General features: G+C 38.6%; 1 protein-coding gene across 2 annotated transcripts in view; it reads right to left on the reverse strand.

The window, feature by feature from the left end:
- Positions 1-5,091: 5,091 nt before the first annotated feature.
- The window catches only part of LOC124639811 (eukaryotic translation initiation factor 4E transporter-like), a 42,326-nt gene continuing 27,057 nt past the window's right edge, over positions 5,092-20,360 (reverse strand). The window contains exons 15-24 of one of the 2 annotated variants that reach the window (XM_047177293.1): positions 17,951-18,079; positions 17,479-17,605; positions 15,985-16,106; positions 15,113-15,200; positions 13,708-13,877; positions 12,833-12,937; positions 9,583-9,663; positions 8,907-8,969; positions 8,043-8,133; positions 5,092-7,700 (exon numbers count right to left, since the gene is read on the reverse strand). In XM_047177293.1, the coding sequence (XP_047033249.1) occupies positions 7,525-7,700; positions 8,043-8,133; positions 8,907-8,969; positions 9,583-9,663; positions 12,833-12,937; positions 13,708-13,877; positions 15,113-15,200; positions 15,985-16,106; positions 17,479-17,605; positions 17,951-18,079 (1,152 nt within the window). In that variant the 3' untranslated portion in view covers positions 5,092-7,524. Of the gene's footprint in view, positions 7,713-8,042; positions 8,134-8,906; positions 8,970-9,582; positions 9,664-12,832; positions 12,938-13,707; positions 13,878-15,112; positions 15,201-15,984; positions 16,107-17,478; positions 17,606-17,950; positions 18,080-20,360 lie in introns of both variants that reach the window. The other variant, XM_047177292.1, reaches the window with a different exon arrangement.

Consider the following 20,360-nt stretch of genomic DNA (forward strand, 5'->3'; position numbering starts at 1 on the left):
GCAAAGCACTGGTACTCAGCTACATCTGGTTAGGTTGGAAGCCGACCCTAAAATAGTTGGGAAAAAGGCTCGGAGGATGGATGGTAGTCATTATTTGTAATGCATTGCGCATAATTACACTGTGTATGTAAACTCAACATCATACAAATAATGTTCAGAAATGTGCTACGGCTTATAACAGCCAACTACACAACGGGCAAAGGCGGCAGAAGTTATTAATACATAGGTATTATCATATTATGATTATTTTATACCTACCACTACTTGTTTTGCATGACCTTTCTGACCGGTCAGAACTTGGTCCCGCATAGTAGGTTAGGAGTCAGATAGGTAGGTATTTAAAGTTGTTATTTTTCCTCTTGTAATCTCAAACCCACCCATTAATGTTGGCATTTTTGCAATTTTAAACAATATAAAACAAACACATTGATAGAAAACTGTCTTTCCTACATATCCATGGTGAGCAAGAGGGAAATGCTATGTTTACCTATATGTAGGGACTTAATTACCTTACTATACTTATCCTTGTTTTCTTGATCAATGTCCCACAGTCGAGCAAAGGCCTTCCCATTGCGCTTCGACATCTCCCGGTCCTTTGGATGACTCGATCAGTCTCGAGCATGTAGATTCTTAGGTGTGTATAAGCTGGGTACTTATCTATCCTTACTTAAATGTTATTAACCCAAAAGATTGCATGCATGGATGTTTGTTCCTCATTCCCGCAAAAACTACTGGCTCGATCTTTTTTTTTTTGGGTGCAGGAAGTCGTGCCTGCGCGGCTAAAACTGCTGACAGAAGTGAGTAGGTAGGTAATGTTAATAAGTGGAATAGAATTGTTTGCTTGTACCCAACCTAACACACCCTGCTGAAAAACAAACGAGACTCTGGCGACCACATTATCACCAAGTGGGATAATAGCATGATAGGTAGCAGCATCTTCGAAGCTAAAATATCCCACAGTGCGCTCACCAACACTCATGCCCAGCGCCGTGATGGTATGTGATGGTATGGAATGCCCACTGCTTGAAAAAAAAAAAAGGTCGCCCGACCTTTGTTCAGCAGTGGACGTTACCGGCTGTGATAACGACGACTTATTCGAAGAAAGATAAGTCTGAGTCAACTTTTGTTTTAAGCATTATTTACTTAGACAGGTACATACTTTAACATATCACAAGTGCACACCACTTAACAATAATAAAACCTTCACACAGTAAGTACAATATTTCTGAGAATGCTCACGTTATGCTGACATGAAAAAAATGGTGGTCAGCAAATGATTTGTACCATGTAAACTAGCGACTCGCCCCGGTTTTGCACGAGTAGAAGATGCAACGAATAAATTTATCAATAGCATTTCGTGGTCATAGATTAGATTTCTGTGGTCGTGGTATTTTAGAGGTCCTATCAGTCATGCCAAAGATAAAAAAATCATCTATTTAATGTAGGATGAAAATAAGCACTTTATAAAAGGCAGCCTCTAAAATATTTTTGATAGGAAGAAGAAATGGTGTAGGTGGAACCAACTCCCCAACAACACAATTCTATCTGTACGGTTCATAGTGGTGACAGCAGTATGAAAAGCCGTTCAGCAGTTTTTTTCGTTTATCGCGAACAGACGGACAGATGCGGCCGAGTACCTACATTGTTTTATAATTTGGAATGAACTATACAAGCTGTTGATTTGCATCCGTGCCATAGTCAAGGACGTAATTATGCTAGTGATTCTCGACCCAAATCAACCAAAAAATTGGTACGTAATTTTTTTTAAATTATTTTTTTTCCGAATTCCGTCTATGTCATCTAGCCGTATTTAAACTTGGCGTGTGTGTTACTGGCCTTAAAACCGTGCTGCGCCCTCACACAAACGCAAACACAAAGAATACGCAACGATCATTCGTAAATTTCATTCATAAAATTGGATTACTTCTGAAATACTACGACATTACAATGACAAAAAAGCAGTGAATATTAGTTATTTCCCATCTACTGTAATTCCAATCAATTATTTACGTACTTTATGTCCTCCTCCTGAACTATGGCACAAATGCAAATCAACACCTTGTATAAGGAAGGTATGTAACATAGTGGGTGGTATGTGGTATGCCGTCTTGATTTAGGAACAAATATAGGTCACATTCATTCGTCTAAAGGACCTCCCGCATTCATTAGACGGAGCAAGCATACGAAGAATTCCTACAATACAAAAAAACATACAAACAGCCGCATTGAGAACTTCCTCCATTTTTGGGAATTCGGTTAATATGTCATTAAGTAGGGTACTTCCCTGATTTCGACCTATTTAGCATGATCTGAGAAAGATAAAAAGTACTGGGTTTGGTTTCGTACTAGGTTTTAAGCTTCAATTTTGTCGAGACGATGATTTATAACTGGCACTAAAGGCGGTACTTTCTTAGGACCACCTTTGATAGGTATTATGTAGATGTTCAAATATCGGGGGCAGATTACTCAATCGATAGTCAAATAACTCTTATCGGAGAAACGCTCATGTATCTAAATGGACGTCCTCATTGTAAAAAAAGAAGTTAGATTTCTGTTAGAAGAAAAAAAACTCCAATGGATCGAAGTTACATATGCTGGCTGATTTTCTGAGGATTCAAGGAAAAATACCAAAATTAAAAGTTACCAGCCAGTATGTTTGTCTTCATTTGCTAGGACGCTCTGATATTTTTGGGCAGATGCCCATACAACGTCTAAATATAGCCACTAGTGTACAGGCATATACCTTAACGAATAGGGCTACTGTTCTTGATTTAAGCAGAACTGTATTCTACTACCTCAATGCATTTCAGAGACTGGAGAATAAATATAAATATTTAAGTACAGCAAGAGACTAACGTGAGTCCATCCGCTTAGCCTTTTCCCAACTACGTTGGGGTCGGCTTGCAGTCTAACCGGATGCAGTTGAATACCAGTTTTTTACAAGGAGCGTCTGCCTATCTGACTTTCTCAACCCAGTCACCCGGGCAACCCATTACCCCTAGGTAAGACCGGATGTCAGACCTACTGGCGTCTGACTACCGTAACGACTGCTAAAGATATTCACTTACAGCCGGGACCTACAGTTTATCGTGCTCTTCGGAACGCGGCAATTGGTGTCTAAGATATACTTAGAAAGTACAACAGACTACCAGTAGGTACTAGCTGTAACGGCACTTCTAAGTAGGTCACATTGCTTCTAGTAGCCGTTTTTAGTACAGGATAATTTTCGTGAAACCACTGTCATTCTATTAGAATAGGTACGTATTGAACTAATTTCCTAATAGTGTTAGTTAATGTTGAACCTGAAAAAATCAAAAATAATGTATAAATTAGTATAAAAAGTAACAAAGAACAAGTGACATTTTCAATATAGGAACAAATAAAGTATGAACTTTTAGACGACTTGCAAACAGTACAAGATCCTGTCTCTCAGTTCACAATAATATTACAAACTCCAACTACTATCTGCATATTATATACCAAGGTTATTTTGGTATCGATCGAACAGACAAGTAGTACCTACTGCGCATGACGACATTATTGAGTACCGAGCTCGCGCTTCGCGTCCAACAAAATTAGATTCAGTGCTCAACCGCCAGCAGTCTGGGCCAGGCGCGCCGTTCGAACAATTTTATAAAATTTTTCCTTATCGTATTTTTCTTACGTACGCGTATAAACTAAAAGTTAAACAAAGTATTTTTTTTAAGTTTTTCTAAATTGTTTTTATTTAGTTTAATAGCAGTTTTCTGGCGGAAAATATCAAAATTGAAGGTTTTTCTTTATTTTTTGGGCTTTCAGTGAGTTTTTTTAGGAAAATTGATTTATTTTTCATGTGAGCATTGTAAATAGCATTGAATATAAGCATTATTAGATTTTTATAACATTTCTAACATTAAATTGCTTATCATTACTTACTGTAATACTGTGAAACGGTAACCAAGGCCAGTTTGTTCGATAAAAAGACGATTTTCCTCATATAACGGTGAATCATACTTAATTCAACAAACGATTGGAGTTTATTTCTTAAATCATGATTTAATATTCACTCATAGATGATTAATTTGAAGAGTAGTTTATATTGCAACATTATTAACCAATTTTAAAAGTCATTTATAACTTAATGCGTACATGTCAATGGTGATTTTAAAGTGAAATAGAGGAAATAATTATGAATTCAAGTGCCTATTTACTTTATAACAAAGTTATCTTACAAATAACGACGTATAGAGAATTGTCTTACATAGATACTCGCATATATCATTTATGAGGACGTAATAATGTAGAAACTTGTTATCGTTTGTAATATGGAAATATTGATGTTGAATTACTCGAGCTTCAGAGAGTTTTGTTTTAATACGAGTAATCTTAACTAATGATATGAAGAGGAAAAACTTGTATTTTTGTTTAGTTCTTTATAATGGATAAATTCAAAAACTACAGGACTGATTAAAAAAAAATGTTTCACTGTTGATCACATTAATAATATAATAGAATGACTCGGGGCCACAGAGTAATTTGCTTTAATACGAGTAATTGAACTGTCAAGTACAAAAAGCACTGTCTTTTTTTTCTTGAAAAACGTCTGCTAACAATTCATTTTGCATGTTGAAGCCTCTCAAGTCGATCCGAATCAAAGATACGATACAAGACTTCTCCTTTACTGGGTATTGCAGTTTTTTTCAAGCGCTGGTTAATCTACACTTAATCCTTGAACCTGCAGGTTTGTTATCTTTTCCTCTAACTTACTAATATTCCAATTTAACAGACTCATTAATTGTACTTTATAGTAAAAATAAAATTGATCAAATAAATATGTTTTTCATTTATATTTGCCTTTTCAGCTGTTTAAATAAGTTTTTGGCGACATACCTAAACTTGGAAGATTCTTATGGAACACATTTTGTCCAGGCCATGCACGTAAAAGTGAGACGAAACTCGTAGAAACATTCCTCTCTTTTTAATAAAGAATTGTCGTTGCTGGATTCCAAATCTGAAAAGTTATGATCGAAAACGTTACAAATGAACTAAACAGAAAAAGAGGGTGAATACAAACATCAAAAAAGGGCTACAAAAAATAATAAAAACCAAGTGGAACTTTCAATTTTTTCTTTATTCAATAATTTAAAGCTTACATACATTTTCTCGAGTTGTTTGTTACAAGTAAGCGTCGGCACAGTCGTGCCGCCGTGCTGCTCACGGCTCACAATCCCGTTTAACTGAAATTTCGCCACTAAACCAGATATCGGCCTTGCGGTCCCGTCAGCCACGTCATACGCCGCTGAGGGCACCACGGCCCCTCACAAATAAACATAACAATTCATGATTAGAGTATTCTTTCAAATCCGTCTCAAAATGTCATCAAAATGTTTTGTCGACCAGTGATCACGTTCTGATGGACGTTGGACTAACTCCGATTAAAATTATATTTCATAGTTATACAACATAATGAATATAGGTAAATAAACATTCTTCACATTGTATCCTTTTAAACATCTGTATACTTTGGTTAATTTGTCCATTCTGAACAATACATGTTGCTGGTCGAAAACAATAGGGTTTACAATACTATTAAATTAATTAAAAGGCATAGGCTGTATTTACGTAGTATAATTGCTTGAGTTTCCAATAAACAGATTGACATACGCTTTCTGGACGGTAATACTCTACATTTGTCGTAAGGGCGTACACAGGGAAGAGAAACAAAACCGGTCGGTCCTATGTATTACTTACTCCACTTTATTATAAAACGTGGTCTTATAGAGTACCCGCTTTAGTACAAGGTTTATACCATTAACTTTGTTCTGGACGATGGTTTGAGCCTAGTACTGAAGCCACGTTTTATAATAAGTTGGACTGGGTACATCTGTATACGCTCCTACTGTGCGGCTATCCGAAATGATAATTGACATGCATCTAGCTCAGGTCTCAATGATGAAAAAAAGAATCGCTAAAATCGCACGCGAATCGTAAAATTCATAAAAAAATATATTCAAGGAATTTCAAACACAAATGTTAAATTTTTTTTTTTCGTTACACTTGTGCCAAATTCCAAAATCGTATTACAAAATGAAATCGCGATTCGGAACTAAAACGGTCGCCCTAACTATGTCGGTCTTCCCGCCTCGCTGAGTACAGACGCGGGGAACGACAATACTTCTATTATTACTTTTTATCAACGAAAATCCTTCTCCTCACATAAACGACGTAGTAACAAAAATGCTTACAAACACAACCGTAGACATACGTATACACAGTCACGCACACATTCGCATCAGTCTCGCAGCTCGGAGGCGGCCGAGCGGCCCGCGCTCAGAGCGTCATGGAAGGAGTCACTACTCCACTAGAACGAAGTCAATTGGAAGTCAGAGAAGGGAGCTGACGGCGGGTCAAAATAATGACTATCAGTCGAAACAGCCTAGACAAATTAATACATCAAAATTGCTACTCGCCATCAGCTGCAACCTCAAGTAAATACTAGTCCTGTCCGGTTACATATTGAAGGGGAACATTGACTTTTGTTTCGTAAGTTATCTAAGTTTTCAAGTTTCTATAACGAAAGGTTAAAAAGTCGCGGACTTCAAAACACTACTAACGGGCAAAATCAGGTCTTAAACGATATACATTAAAATATTTCTTACATATTTCATACTTCGTCCGTGCTTGCAAGTTATCAATGTATTTCGATGTCTTTTGAGTAGTTGTAGGAACGCAATACGTTTGGTTCTATTGGCGGATTATTTCTACACGATGTCCCACAATATGAGTATAACAAGTTCAAATCATGCACATAATTTCAATGTTCCAAATAAACAACATGGCAAGTTAATAGAAACTCAAAACCGTTCAGATCTAATGAAAACAGAAATTGGACAAGTTTGCATTAAAGTCATCAGTTATATTAATTTATGTTTATCATGCAATATTTACTCGTTTACGTTATAATTTACGCTATTTTGCTGACAGATAATTTTTACAACGGTCAAGTTTTGACGAATGGAGCAAGTGAACGAGTGAACTAATTCTAGAATTATTCAAATTATTCTAAAATGGAGTTCGACGATATTGCTATTGGAATCGAAGGTTTGGAAAATTCAAATTTGGAACGAAACAAAAGAGTTTGATTGCATTCTGTAGTTGCGGGCTGGGTACAGAGTTCATTGACCTCTGTAGCTGCTAGCAGGCTACAGAGTATATTGACCCGTTTACTACCCTACTAAGAGCAAAAACAGCATTACAATTTTTGATTTTTATGCCATCGGAGCTCAAAAAAATGCGCACTTAAAAGGTATTAAAAAAACGTTACGAAAGTTTTCTCCATTTTAGTTTTACTTTACATTAATTTTACAAATCTCTAAACTAGCTATTCACTGAGATACTGTTTTTACGCTTATGAGGGCAGTCTAGTCAGCAGGCTACAGAGTTCATTGACCTCTACAGCTGGTAGCAGGCTACAGAGTTCATCGACCTCCACAGCTGGTAGCACTACAGACGGGGTATATATATCGGGTGGTGCGGCGGCGGAGCTCAGTTCCGCACGGGCGCGGAGGAGTGGTGGTGGCGCTCGAGGTCCTCGAGCGAGAGCGCGTTGGGCACGTGCACGGAGGGCAGCTTGCCGGCCGAGGCTCGCGCGAGTAGCTCGGGGCTGAACCAGCGCGCTAGCTGGTTGTCGCCGCCGCCCGTGCCGCCCGCGCCGCCCATCTCTGCGAAATCGCCTTTGTACATGTTATTATTGTCGGACACGGACATATTTATACAAAAAACATTTTTTGGTAAAAGAGTGAGAAATCATAGACAACATATAATTATGTACCCTTACAACACCGCCAAATATGAATTTTACGTACTGTTACAATCTAAAATTGTTAGCTACATCAAAATTAAAAAAGTTTAGGAAATTATCCTTACTGATAACATAAATACTTTTATAGCCAGTTCCACCAGTCACTGACTTTTAACCAGCCTAATCTCACTGATAACCAGTGAAATCTGACTTTACAGTATCTAAGTATTCCTTACCGTAGGTATTATTACAGTGTGCTTACCATTAAGACTCCTCTGATGCGACTGTATGAGCAGCTTATGTAGCGACGTGCCGCCCGCCATGCCGCGAGCCATGTTGTTCATATTATTGTACTGTAACATAGGAAGTAAATAACACTTTAATGATAATACAAGCAATATATACAAGTTACAATTGAAGGGGGACAAAACTGAAAAAATGGAGTTTTTTGCATGGACATAGATTTTAAGTGACAATAAATCGACTGATGGGCTCAAAATATATATTTTTTTATTCATATCCAGAAATACAGACCCTAGCAAAGGTGTTAACTAACAAATGTGATACATTTAAAGTAAAAAATAAATATATTAAAATATTTTATTTCTGTTATAATCGTCTAGTAAGAAATGATATTTTTAAAAGGGTTGACACTTCAGACTTAGATAAAACATTTAAAATATAAAACTATCTCGATTTTAACATTTTAAATTTTCTAATGCCCATATCTCAGTTTGAATTTTTTGTTAGTTAACACCTTTGTCCACTTACCCCTTCAATTATGTATAACTAGTAGACTCGAGCTGTTTCACCTGCGTCCCGAAGGAACCAGATGAAAGTCAGTCAAAATCCCATCAAAAGATTTTTTGATTTTTTGATTGCTTGTATGCGCTAATTTTAGGAACTAAAGACTTGAAAGTCTTTCAGTGTTTGTTAGCGGAAGCTAGTACAAAATTAATAATCGACTGCCTAGCCTTTTGCCAACTATGTTAGAGTCGACTTCCAGTGTAACCGGATTCGCCGGTGTTTTACAAGGAGCGACTGCCTATCTGACCTTAATCCCGTTAACCTCGTACCCGAGTAACTCAATTGCCCTTTAAAAAAATATAAACATAAAATAACTCACTGAATTGGGTACTTGCTGCCTCTGAGGAGGATGAGGGAAGGGGCGAACTGAACCCAGCATTTGCTGTAACATGCAAAATGGTGTCTTAAGTATCACGTTAGTTAAAACTAGGAGGATAAGTCTAAGGGGATGTTCGAATAGTGAAATTCCATTGGTGGTTTACAAACTGATCAACGCCGCTCCGCTTTCAGTATTTTTTTTAAGGCTCAAGTTCACCGACAACATCTGTTTTTCTTGAATCAACCGTTTACTTTATAAATTGAACGTAAAAGTAAATATGTAGTACAGTTACTTTCTGAGTTTTAGTTTGCACAGTTGTTTTTAGAAAACTCTGTCTGCGAACTCTGGTCTCTATGTTTTGTCAACTCCGAAAAAATGGCAATATATTTTTACTAGTTTACTCCTAAGAACATGGCATGGGCATGTAATGAGGAGGGATGATACGCATGAAACAAAGTGTGTGCTAAGTATGAATGTAGACGGATGGAGAGGACGACCTAAGAAAAGATGAATGGATTGCCTGAAAGATGACATGAATAGGAAGGGAGTGAGTGTCAATATGACGAGTGACAGGGGAAAATGGAAAAGGATGACATATTGCGCCGACCCCAAATAAAATTGGGAACAGGGCAGGAGGAAGCTAAGAACATAGGAGCCATTCAAATGTAGTGCTCACCTGTTGCTGGGTCATGTAGTGCTGCTGGTAGTCATTGGGTGTCGCATACCCGATCGTCGGTGCTGTGCCGCTCTGATTACCCTGCAACGAACAGTACACAATTTTAGTGTAGTCTTGTACAGTTAGGGCTGCCATCTCGAATTTCGCCAAACCCGGACAAACATTAAAAAAACCCGGACATTTGGCGTAAATCGCATTTTTTCCCCGAACGAGTACGATTTTGTTTAAACAAAATAATACCTATTTTGTGATCCATTTACTATTAACATATACTTAAATTTAATGAGGTGCTTTCCTACATGAAAAGTGTCCGGGTTTCCCCCGGACGCTTCTAGAAAACCCGCCCGGACGTCCCCCGGACGGGGTCAAAACGAGGACAAATCCGGGGAAACCCGGACGGATGGCAGCCCTATGTACAGTCAACTTCAGGGGCCCGATTCTCCTAAGTTAATATTGTCAAAATCGAATAGAAATTGAATCGCAATATGATCGCAATAGCAGTTTTAACCTTATCGGGCTTTCTGCTACTAATATAAGACCAATCGTATTCCAATGACATTCGATTGGTTTGCGATTGGTCTGCTATTTTGGTGATTTTGGTCTATACGGTAGTTTGCTGTACAATCATTTTGCAATCGTAAATCATTTGCAGACAAAATGATTCAATATTAAATGACAGAAAAGGATAAAAACGTTTATTTCAAAGAAAAAATAGCGGAACGCCACATACGCTTCAATCGTAATCGAGTCGGGATTGGATCTCAGTCGAATCGAGTCGAACGTGAATCGTATGTCGCTTAAGTAAAATTAGGAGAATCGGGCCCCAGGTCAGTGGTAACAGTTTTAAAGGAAAATCGTACTTATTACTATTGAGTTAAGGTGCATGACAGTTACCACTGATGTGCAGTCTACTGTACATGGATAGTCGATTATTCGAACTCAACGCGCGAGTCTCCCTACATTATTTACGCATATTTTGTGACTATTCACTAGTATGTCTATACAGGGTTAATTTTCAACCACCATCCAAATTTTCAGAAATGATTTAGAATCGGTAACCTAATCAATTAATCAAATAAAAAAATATAAAAAATATTAGATGATTTTCATCATTGTCCGCTACTAAAATCACAACGTGTGGAATACACACAGTTCGGTTGTTGAACATGGCGCGCTTGCCTCAAGATTCGGGAAACGCACACAAAAAACAGCATGCACTACGCCCGACATCGTACTACCGGCACTACGCCCCCCTCCCTCATACCCCGCACCCCGCACAGCCCCCGGTCGGCCAAGCGCCGGTGACTTTTTGTTTAGTTGACCGTGACCTAGTTACGTGCGAACGTGTGCCATATTTTTGTCGCTCTCGCTGCATTTTCGATTCCGAATTCCGGTCGGTTATCATCGCACGACATGGCGACTTTTTATTCTAATGCAGAGTATTTTGAAATGGTCAGGTGCTACATTTTAAGTGGCGAAAGTTTAAATGGTGCGCAAAGAATGTACAGTGCAGAAAGTTTACCGCGTTTACAAAGACGAGGTATTAATTCGCGAGTGCCTAATAGACAAACAATTTTAGCCGCAAACCAAAGGTTGTTAGATTATGGGCAGTTTATCACACCAGCCCATGCAACAAGTCGTGGCGGTCACAACGAAATAACACCAGCAGTCGAAAATTCTGTACTCGAGTTTTTCGAACGTGACCCCTGCGCTAGCACTAACGACGCTGCTCGGCGCTTCGGTGTCAGTCAGTATTACGTGTGGAAGCTGCTGAATTCATCTGGTTATCACCCATACCATTACCAACCAGTGCAATCTCTTCACGATAACGATGGACCCGCTAGAATCGTGTTTTGTGAATGGCTGTTAAGAAACATTAATTGTAACATTTTGTGGACTGATGAAGCATTATTTACGCGAATCGGAATTTATAACAGCCGAAACGAACATTATTGGGCGTTAAGCAACCCCCACGTTATTAGAAATAACTACCATCAAGTGCGTTTTAGTGCGAATGTTTGGGCAGGTATTATCGGTAATGTTATCGTGGGACCGATTTTTATTGAAGGACGCTTGACGGGTACTAATTATTTAAACATGTTACGTGGTGTTATTGAAGACTTAATAGACGAGGTGCCACTTTCATACTACAACAATCATTATTATCAGCATGACGGTGCACCACCTCATTACACAAGTGCAGTGCGTGAGTTTTTAAATAATAAGTATGGCGATAGATGGATTGGTCGCGGAGGGCCTGTCCTATGGCCTGCCAGGTCACCAGATTTAACGCCACTTGATTTTTTTTTATGGGGTGAAGTTAAAAGACGTGTTTACGTTGAAGAAGCACAAAGTGTTGAGGACCTCCGTAGTAAAATAATAAATGCATTTAATGAAATTAAAAATCAAACAGATACTTTAAACTTATTAAAAAATAGTTTAGAAAAACGTGCACGTTTGTGTATTGAGAGAAACGGACTCCATTTTGAACAATTACTGAAGTACACGTAATTTGTAGGTTAATCGAGTTTATTTGGTAAGTTGAATTATTGTAAATAGCTAGTTGATTCCAATTTTTTAAATACGCCATAATAAAAACCAGTGATTTCACATTCATTATTTTATTATGTCGGTCCTAAGCCCGTAAAGTATGAAGGGAAAATTGGAATCAACCCTTTTAAGTAAGACCGCGTAGGTACCTACATCAATCGCAGCGAGCGAGCGAGGTCAATAACCTTGCTGCGTGTCTCTACATTCTGTTTATTTTCGGATATTTTCTTTTGGATGTTTTTTTTTTGTTTTTGTTATTATTTGATTATAATGTTTCACATATGAAAATAAATTAATTAAAAGTCCTCGATTTTTAAATTTGGATGGTGAATGAAAAATAACCCTGTATAAAACTTCTTTGTATGAAATTCATATACGGTTAAAGCGCGGATACTTGTTCTAGGATAGCGAATTTTGGATTTAATCAGTACAGTTTTATTATCTGTACAATACACAGTGACTTGGTTTCCAAGATGCACATAAATTAATTACTGAGAAAAGTTATATTTAGTCTTATCTATCCTAATATAATTAAGAGGAAACATTTTTTTGTTTGTTTATTTATACCCTTATATTCTTTCACTCCTACAGTTTTCCCGAGTAACATAGGCTATATTTTATCCCGGTACGGGCAGTAGTTCCCACGGGACGCGGGTGAAACCGTGGGGCATCGGGTAGTTTATGCTGAAGAACTATTTACCTTAACAATCGGCCTGCCCTGCGGCACCTTGGGTGGCTGCGACCACTGCTGCTGCTTCGGACTGGGCGCGTCAGACTCTTTCTCTGCAGTCATTTTACGTAAAACCTGCAACCATACATACATGGTTATAATTATAATCCTTTGTATATATCGGGTGTGTCGTTCACAATCACATTAAATCCTATCGCTTATACTTTATGATATTCTATGACGAATTGTAAAAAAAATAACCTAATCCATTCAGTGGTTTAACCACAGCAATCATTTTTCGTTTTTATAATTTACAATATCATGTGTAAAGCAGAGGAGTATCAAATGTTTTGACCAGTTGACAGATGTCAGTTTTCAAGGGAGAATTTCAGTTGTTTGTAATGACTGGCTTTTATATGGTGTTCTAATTTTCACACATTTTTATTCTATTTACTTTGTTTGAAAAAATCATTTTTTTTTAATATAAAAATTATTTTTCTTTTTTGTTTGTATTAATCGACATATATTAACCAGTATATTAACGCATTTCATTTAATGTGATTGTGAACGACACACCCGATATAAGAAAAAAAATATTGGCTGATTGTCTAATCATTCTATCAGAGACTGAAATTCTTTATATGTTTTGAGTGTAAGATGTACGGATTAGTAAAGGCAGGGTTCGGTAGTTCTGTAGTTGAAGTGGTACAACCGGCCCCTGGTACAACCAGCCCCTGGTACAACCGGCCCCTGGTACAACCGGCCCCTGGTACAACCGGCCCCTGGTACAACCGGCCCCTGGTACAACCGGCCCCTGGTACAACCGGCCCCTGGTATAACCGGCCCCTGGTACAACCGGCCCCTGGTATAACCGGCCCCTGGTACAACCGTCCCTCGCTACTCACCGAGGTGGGGGTGAAGGAGATGGGCGTGGGCTGCTTGGGCTGCTGCAGCTGGTGGTGGCGGCGGCTGTTCTCGCGCTGCTCCTCCAGCTTCTTCTTGATGAGGGCGCTCTGCATGATGGACTGCGTGTGCACGGCCAGCTCGCGCGGGGACGGGATGCGGACCGGCACGCCTGACAGAACAATTCATGCATTAATTTACTGCAATATTAATGATTAACATTTTTTCACATTGATATCAGAATTTCGGGAAACACGGAGGGAGTTGTCATGACAAAGATGAAGCACCACGGACCGACCGCGTCAACCGTTACTTCACTTTATGATCAATCGCAACATGCCCATGCCATGCGTGTGTTTCTAAGCCACAAGTACCTAACGGCCGTTCTTGATATTCTATCATTATTGTGATTTGCTTACTAGAGATAGGAACATTACATTACTTGTATGGGGCTAATGTCAAAACCTATCTGTAAGCAATTCAACAAATAGAATATAGGTCGTCCCCTATATCGACGGCTCCTAAGTATACTGAGTCAACTAACAAATTTTGCGAATTGCACTTTTTTGTGTATTTACAATATTGTTATTGTTATTTGTGTTAATACACAAAAAAGTGCAATTCGCAAAATTTGTTAGTTGACTCAGTATACTTAGGAGCCGTCGATCGACGTGATCTTCATAAAGTACCACCTTCAGCACTAGGCTTAAACCCGAACAAAGTAACTGGTATACCTAGAAATAAAGTCGGTACTTTTTTAAGACCACATTTTTTAATAAGGTGGTAAAAGTTCTAAATGAAACATATTCTACCTGGATGGTGCACGGACAGTGTGTTGGGGCTGGTGGCCATTATAGGCGACACACAGAATGCTGCGTCCGTATGATAAATAACAAATCAATATTGCATATTTACGAATGAGATACGCATGAATATTTTACACAAAGATTTAGTAGTCACTCCATTAGAAATACAGTATAAATAAATATGATGACATGAAAAAAGTAAAAATAAGAAATTAATAATATACGGAATAATTTGATTTGAAAGTTAGTGTAGAGATAAGAAAGATACAAATTATATAAAAATAAGTGCAAGGTTAATTTCCTGAGAAACCTGAGTCCATTATGTATTGAGAATTGTGTTATTAATAAGAATGAATATGTCGTTATACGTTTATAATCTTTGAACTTTTTAGGCCCGTGTTCACCGACGACGTAAACGGCAGTTTGCAACAACAGTTTTGTACGTTTATTTTGAGTGTAAACAGTTGTTTTAAGAAGAACAGACGTTTATATTGCCGGTGAATTTGGGCCTTAGTAGTTGTTCTATCAATATTTGTTAATTCTTTCTCTATCAACATCTTTGTTCAGTAGCTAAAAATATTTGAAAGATATAAATGACTACCTTGATGTGGCAGCGGCGACAGACGCAGCGGCTGGTGGTGGCCCGGAACGATCAGGTGCTGCGGGCCTGGCAGCGGCGACTCGCCCATCTGAACACGGGGATTCATATTAGTGATGATACTAGCTGTTGCCCGCGACTTCGTCTGCGAGGCTAATATAGAATCGTCAAAATGCTACTTCAATAATGTCGGGACACCTTTACACACACGGTCGGTTAGACCCATGCTAAGTTATTAATTAACTTGTGTTACGAGTGCTAACACAACTGATAAACTACATATAGCTACATATATATACACACACTTATTTATAAATACATATTGTAACACCCAGACCACGGCCAACAAGCATGCTCATCACACAAATGTCGACCGAACCGGGAATTGAACCCGGGACCTCAGGTTCGGCAGTCCGGCATGGTGACCATTGTCCCATCGTGGTTGTCCCGTAGGTTTATTCTTTCACGTGACAGTATAATTAGGATTACTACTTAGCAGCCGCACAGTTCCATCAATCAATGTTGTGTTGTGGATGCGTGATCATTTATCTAAACTAAAGAAGTTTGTGACGTTGTGGATATCCCTGGATCTAGCAATTCTCACAGAAAACAGCTATATATATGATTTGAGCCTGAAAAAGCTGTCATTTGTACATTTTCTGCAGCTGCAGAAGCCAGAAAGTCTGTCAGTCTTAGCGTGGATAACGTCTTGTGTATTTGACTGGATTAAAGAGATCAGATAGGTAGTCGCTCCAAGCAAAATATTGGTACTTAAAAAGATTCGGTGACTGGAAGCCAATACCAACATAGTTGGGGAATAGCTTTAACGCAGGTAGGTCAAATATCTTCTCCTAGGACAAATGTTGACACAATACCTGTCTCTGGTGCTGGTGCAGCCTGAGTATGGTGAGCAGCACTTCGCGGTGACGACTCTGCAGCCCAGGGTTGCTCAGCTGCTGCATCAGGTGCTGAGCAGTTATCTCACCAGTTTGCAGACCTGTGTATGGTAAACACAATAATATTATAAGTTTGCGTGTTTATTTACTTATACACATACATAAATGGATATTGATGACAGTTGACAGTTTTTTTAGATAGTTTATTCACCAGCTACTGTTTATCCGAATAAAAAGTACGCATATCGTATATCAAGAAGCGGATAAACCTCTGGCAAAGGCTAGCAATAACGCGAAGTCAATAATTGTCGAAACTACGTAATAATCACGAAACAAATCAGATAACCTTGAATTCTAAGAACCCATAGGAAACAGGTCTAGAAGTTCTAGTCTTATTTTCACAGACGCGTTCACAAAATCTCCATACGAAAATAAAATACATAATTACGCAGTTAAATCGTTTACCAAAAGACTGCATTTCATTTAAAAACTAAAACAAAAAGAAAATCAGTTCAAAAGATCTTATAAATATTTCGACCGTGCACACATCTATTTAAAAAGTCGACAATTTTCAATTTAAATCCTACCCTAATCTTTAAGCAACTACATTCACACTCGGTTTTCAGTAGCCCAGGTATGACATCGGTTTTACGAAAGAGGCATTCGGTTAAGTTCGGGAACCTTCGGCATTTACAAATCGCCATATTTGTTACGCTTAAACCTTCGGGAAAGTTATGACCGCGCAGGATAGTGAAAGGTTATACAGTAAATAATATAGAGTAGACTGCAGTCCTAATGGGATAATGGACATTGGCAACTCTATAGAGATATCAATCTGACAGTTCAAATGTCATTCGATTTTGACAGATCGACGACGTCTGCATCCGTAAAGTACTTGCAGTTAATGCAGCTTATTTGCCGTTTTGTAGTTTTTGATTGAAAATAAAAATAAACTGCATTCTGCAATTAATTGTAACCGTCGTAAACGAAGCAGTAATAACTTAAATAACAATGTACTCTCTTACAGCCAGTTTCTTCATCAAAAGTTAAAGCCAAAGTAAAAGTCAAAGTAATGACTAAAGTTAAAGTAACGGTTAAATTCAATTTTTCTATGAATTTTGCTGTCACTTTAGCCTTGAAAAAACGAATTTGACCGTTACTTTAACTTTAGACATTACTTTAACTTTAACTTTTGATGAAAAAACTGGCCGTTAGTATACAGTGACAACAATGACCGAGTAAAGGTGAGGGAAAACATCTTGAAGTCTGAAATCGCCAATCCACCTTTGGCAACCGTACTTAATGCTCATTCCTTCTCTTCATGACAAGAGGCCTGTGCCCTGTAGTGGGACCATAAATAGGCTGACGATAGGAAGGTTAAACTGACCTCGTCGTCTGTTGCTTGTTGCTGCTGCTGTTGCTGTTGTTGCTGGCTAATGATGAATACAGTAAGACAAGTTGCAACAAACTGACCTCGCACAATAGCCTGGGCCTCAGGCCGCTGCAGCAGCTCCCTGTCGGCGGCCGCGATGCCTCCCATCTCGCCGCCTGTTGCTTGTTGCTGCTGCTGTTGCTGTTGTTGCTGCTGCTGCTGGTGTTGCTGTCAATCAAAATAAGGGTTAATGTTACTATTTTACTTTTAAAAATAATAATATTCAGCAGTAATTTGATTAGAACATGCTCAAGGTGCGTACGCTGCTGAGCAAGCTGTTTATGACAGCTGCTAACTTTTTCTGTTTCATTGTATTGGGTTGCCCGGGTAACTGAGTTGAGGAGGTCAGAGGGGCAGTTGCTCTATGTAAAACACTGGACCTCAGCTGCATCCGCTGCATATTAATTTTGCAATGAGATGGAACCCAAAAATGGTTGATAGCCGACATCAATACTGAATCAAGAAATAATGTAGGTTGTTTAAAAAATTCTCTATTCTACTGTTACTGCCTACCTGCACTTGCAAGAGCTTGTAAAGGAGCTCCTGCGGTATGTGCGGCTGTTGTTGCTGCTGTTGCTGTTGTTGTTGCTGTTGCTGGTGCTGTTGCTGAGCCGTCTGTTGCTCCACGCTCTTCTTTAGCATCTGTTTGCACAAATATTTTTTTTATATTTAAAACTGAATATCGAACAAGGCACTATTACATTTCGTATTTTGCTGTGCCCGACAGGGTCCATGTGGACTATTTATAAGTTCTACCACCTAAGAATACATGTAGAAAGCAATAAAAGTATTGAGTATTATTTATTTATTTATTTAATACTTCTTGCACATATAGTACAATGGCGGACATAACGCCTAAGGCGTTCTCTACCAGTCTACCTTTGGGTGGCGGAGAGAAAATGTTGGTAGGTGCAAACAAAACCGAAAAACTAGTATGAAACATAAACCTACATATATTAAAATACACAAATAAGTTAATAATAATATATATGTATATATATAACTATATAAATATGTACACTACATACAATACTAATAACATATCAATTCAATCATCATTATTATGTTGTTTACTTCACTATTCTTAGTTTAAGAGGTGCTTACTTTGATAGAATATACACGGCGTTACAAGAATACCAAATTAATAATGAATGAAATATGATAAAGCAATGAAAAGTTCATGTTTTCTTATAATTTGGTGTGATGTGATCATATTGGTTTCAAATATATTAAACACACTTTTCACAGGTAAATGAGAAAACCGTACTACGTTACCCTACGGGGTTTTTTGCAACATTTTTTATAGATGTTTGGAGATTTAAATGCTTATCTTACCCTTAGGGGCCTTATCATACTAGCGGATTGCGAGCGTCTCCAAAGCGGAGCGGGCGAATAGCGAATGCGACGCGAACACGCTGCGGCTGCTCAGCAAAGACGTCGCGGACGTACGGCAAATTTGCAACGTTTTCGTCGCGTGTTTGTAGCAAATTAACGACGTACAATACACTCGGTAACAAAATGGATTCAAAGTATAATTGAATGGAAGAGAGCGACTACTTTGTGTTTTCTTGCAAACGAATAAAACACTGCTTTTCGCGACGAATTTATTGCGCGTCCGCAATGAATTCGTTGCGCATGCGCGGCGTGTTCGTTGCGCGCCCGTAACGTATTCGTTGCGCGTCCGTTCCGCTTTGAAGACGCTCGCATTCCGCTAGTATGATAAGGCCCTAAGTCAGGCCTCTGTCACTCGACGTACTTGCGCGCGATAAATGCCTACCGCTCGCTGGGTTACCGGTAACCCCACGCGGCTCAGGGCTTTCAATAGTCACACGCGCCGCGCGCAACACAATATTATTATTTTTATTTCGTGCATGTTATGCTGTTGGTTTTTATTAGGTTTTTTAAGCTACCTCACAAATTGATGGATTATTTTGAGTTGTGTTGGTTTATATGCGACTATTGTAATTTTGAAACATTTTATATGTATGAACTTATCTAGTAATTCTATTTTTAAAAAAATAAATTAATACTTATCTACTTTATGATTTTAACAACAGAGATCTTTAGGTACTTATTTTACTTTAGATACCTACTTAGTTATATGAACTGTATTGTGAGTTTTGTAACTCAAAGCACATCTCGAGTGTAAGTAGGTATAATTCTGGTCCAACTTAATGACGATTCGGAACATTACGCGTGTCGCTACGCAGTAACTAATTTTAGGTATATATCAACACTCGACGGAGTTGTACCTTATGGGGTATGGCACTTGTGCTCGAAAAATAGTTGGAAACCGCCTTTGATTTTGACGAAAGCTTTACTTAAGTACTTACCTATGCTTACGTATTAGGTAATATTTAGTAATATGTACCCATACTCCATTGTAGTAGGCACAGCCCCGGATCTAGGGGGGGGCAAGCCGGGGCCCATGCCCCGGGCGGCAAATTCAGAGGGCGGCAAAATCAGGCTGACTGATTTTAAATCCTACATCACAGATTACCATAATAGTTACCTACAGGGCCGTCTTAACCTATGGTGCAGTGTGCGAATAACCCGGGCGCCTCGGTCTCAGGGGCGCCGCGGGACGCCCCACCACCAGGCAATTCTTTTTTGAAATTTCGATGAAATTACACCCGTTTGATAGGGAAGTTCCATTGTATCATGATACTGACAAGCGAAGTTTCTAAAAAAGTCGCCTTCGCTTTGTTTAGTTGATCATGTTGATTATTTTTCACTTTTAACATCCTGCAACTAAGTGAAAAAATTCTCGCTCGCTACGCTCGCGGCTAAATGACAGTGTATGTCCTGTTTTTCTGATCGTTTATTATTTTTATTGACGCACCGAATCAACAAACACAAATGACACTCGCTCTAATCACGGTTTCTTTTTATTTGTACATAATTCCCAGTTTAATTTGTGAGT

This window comes from Helicoverpa zea, chromosome 19 (assembly GCF_022581195.2).
Source record: "Helicoverpa zea isolate HzStark_Cry1AcR chromosome 19, ilHelZeax1.1, whole genome shotgun sequence".
In the NCBI taxonomy this organism is placed as follows: Eukaryota; Metazoa; Arthropoda; class Insecta; order Lepidoptera; family Noctuidae; genus Helicoverpa; species Helicoverpa zea.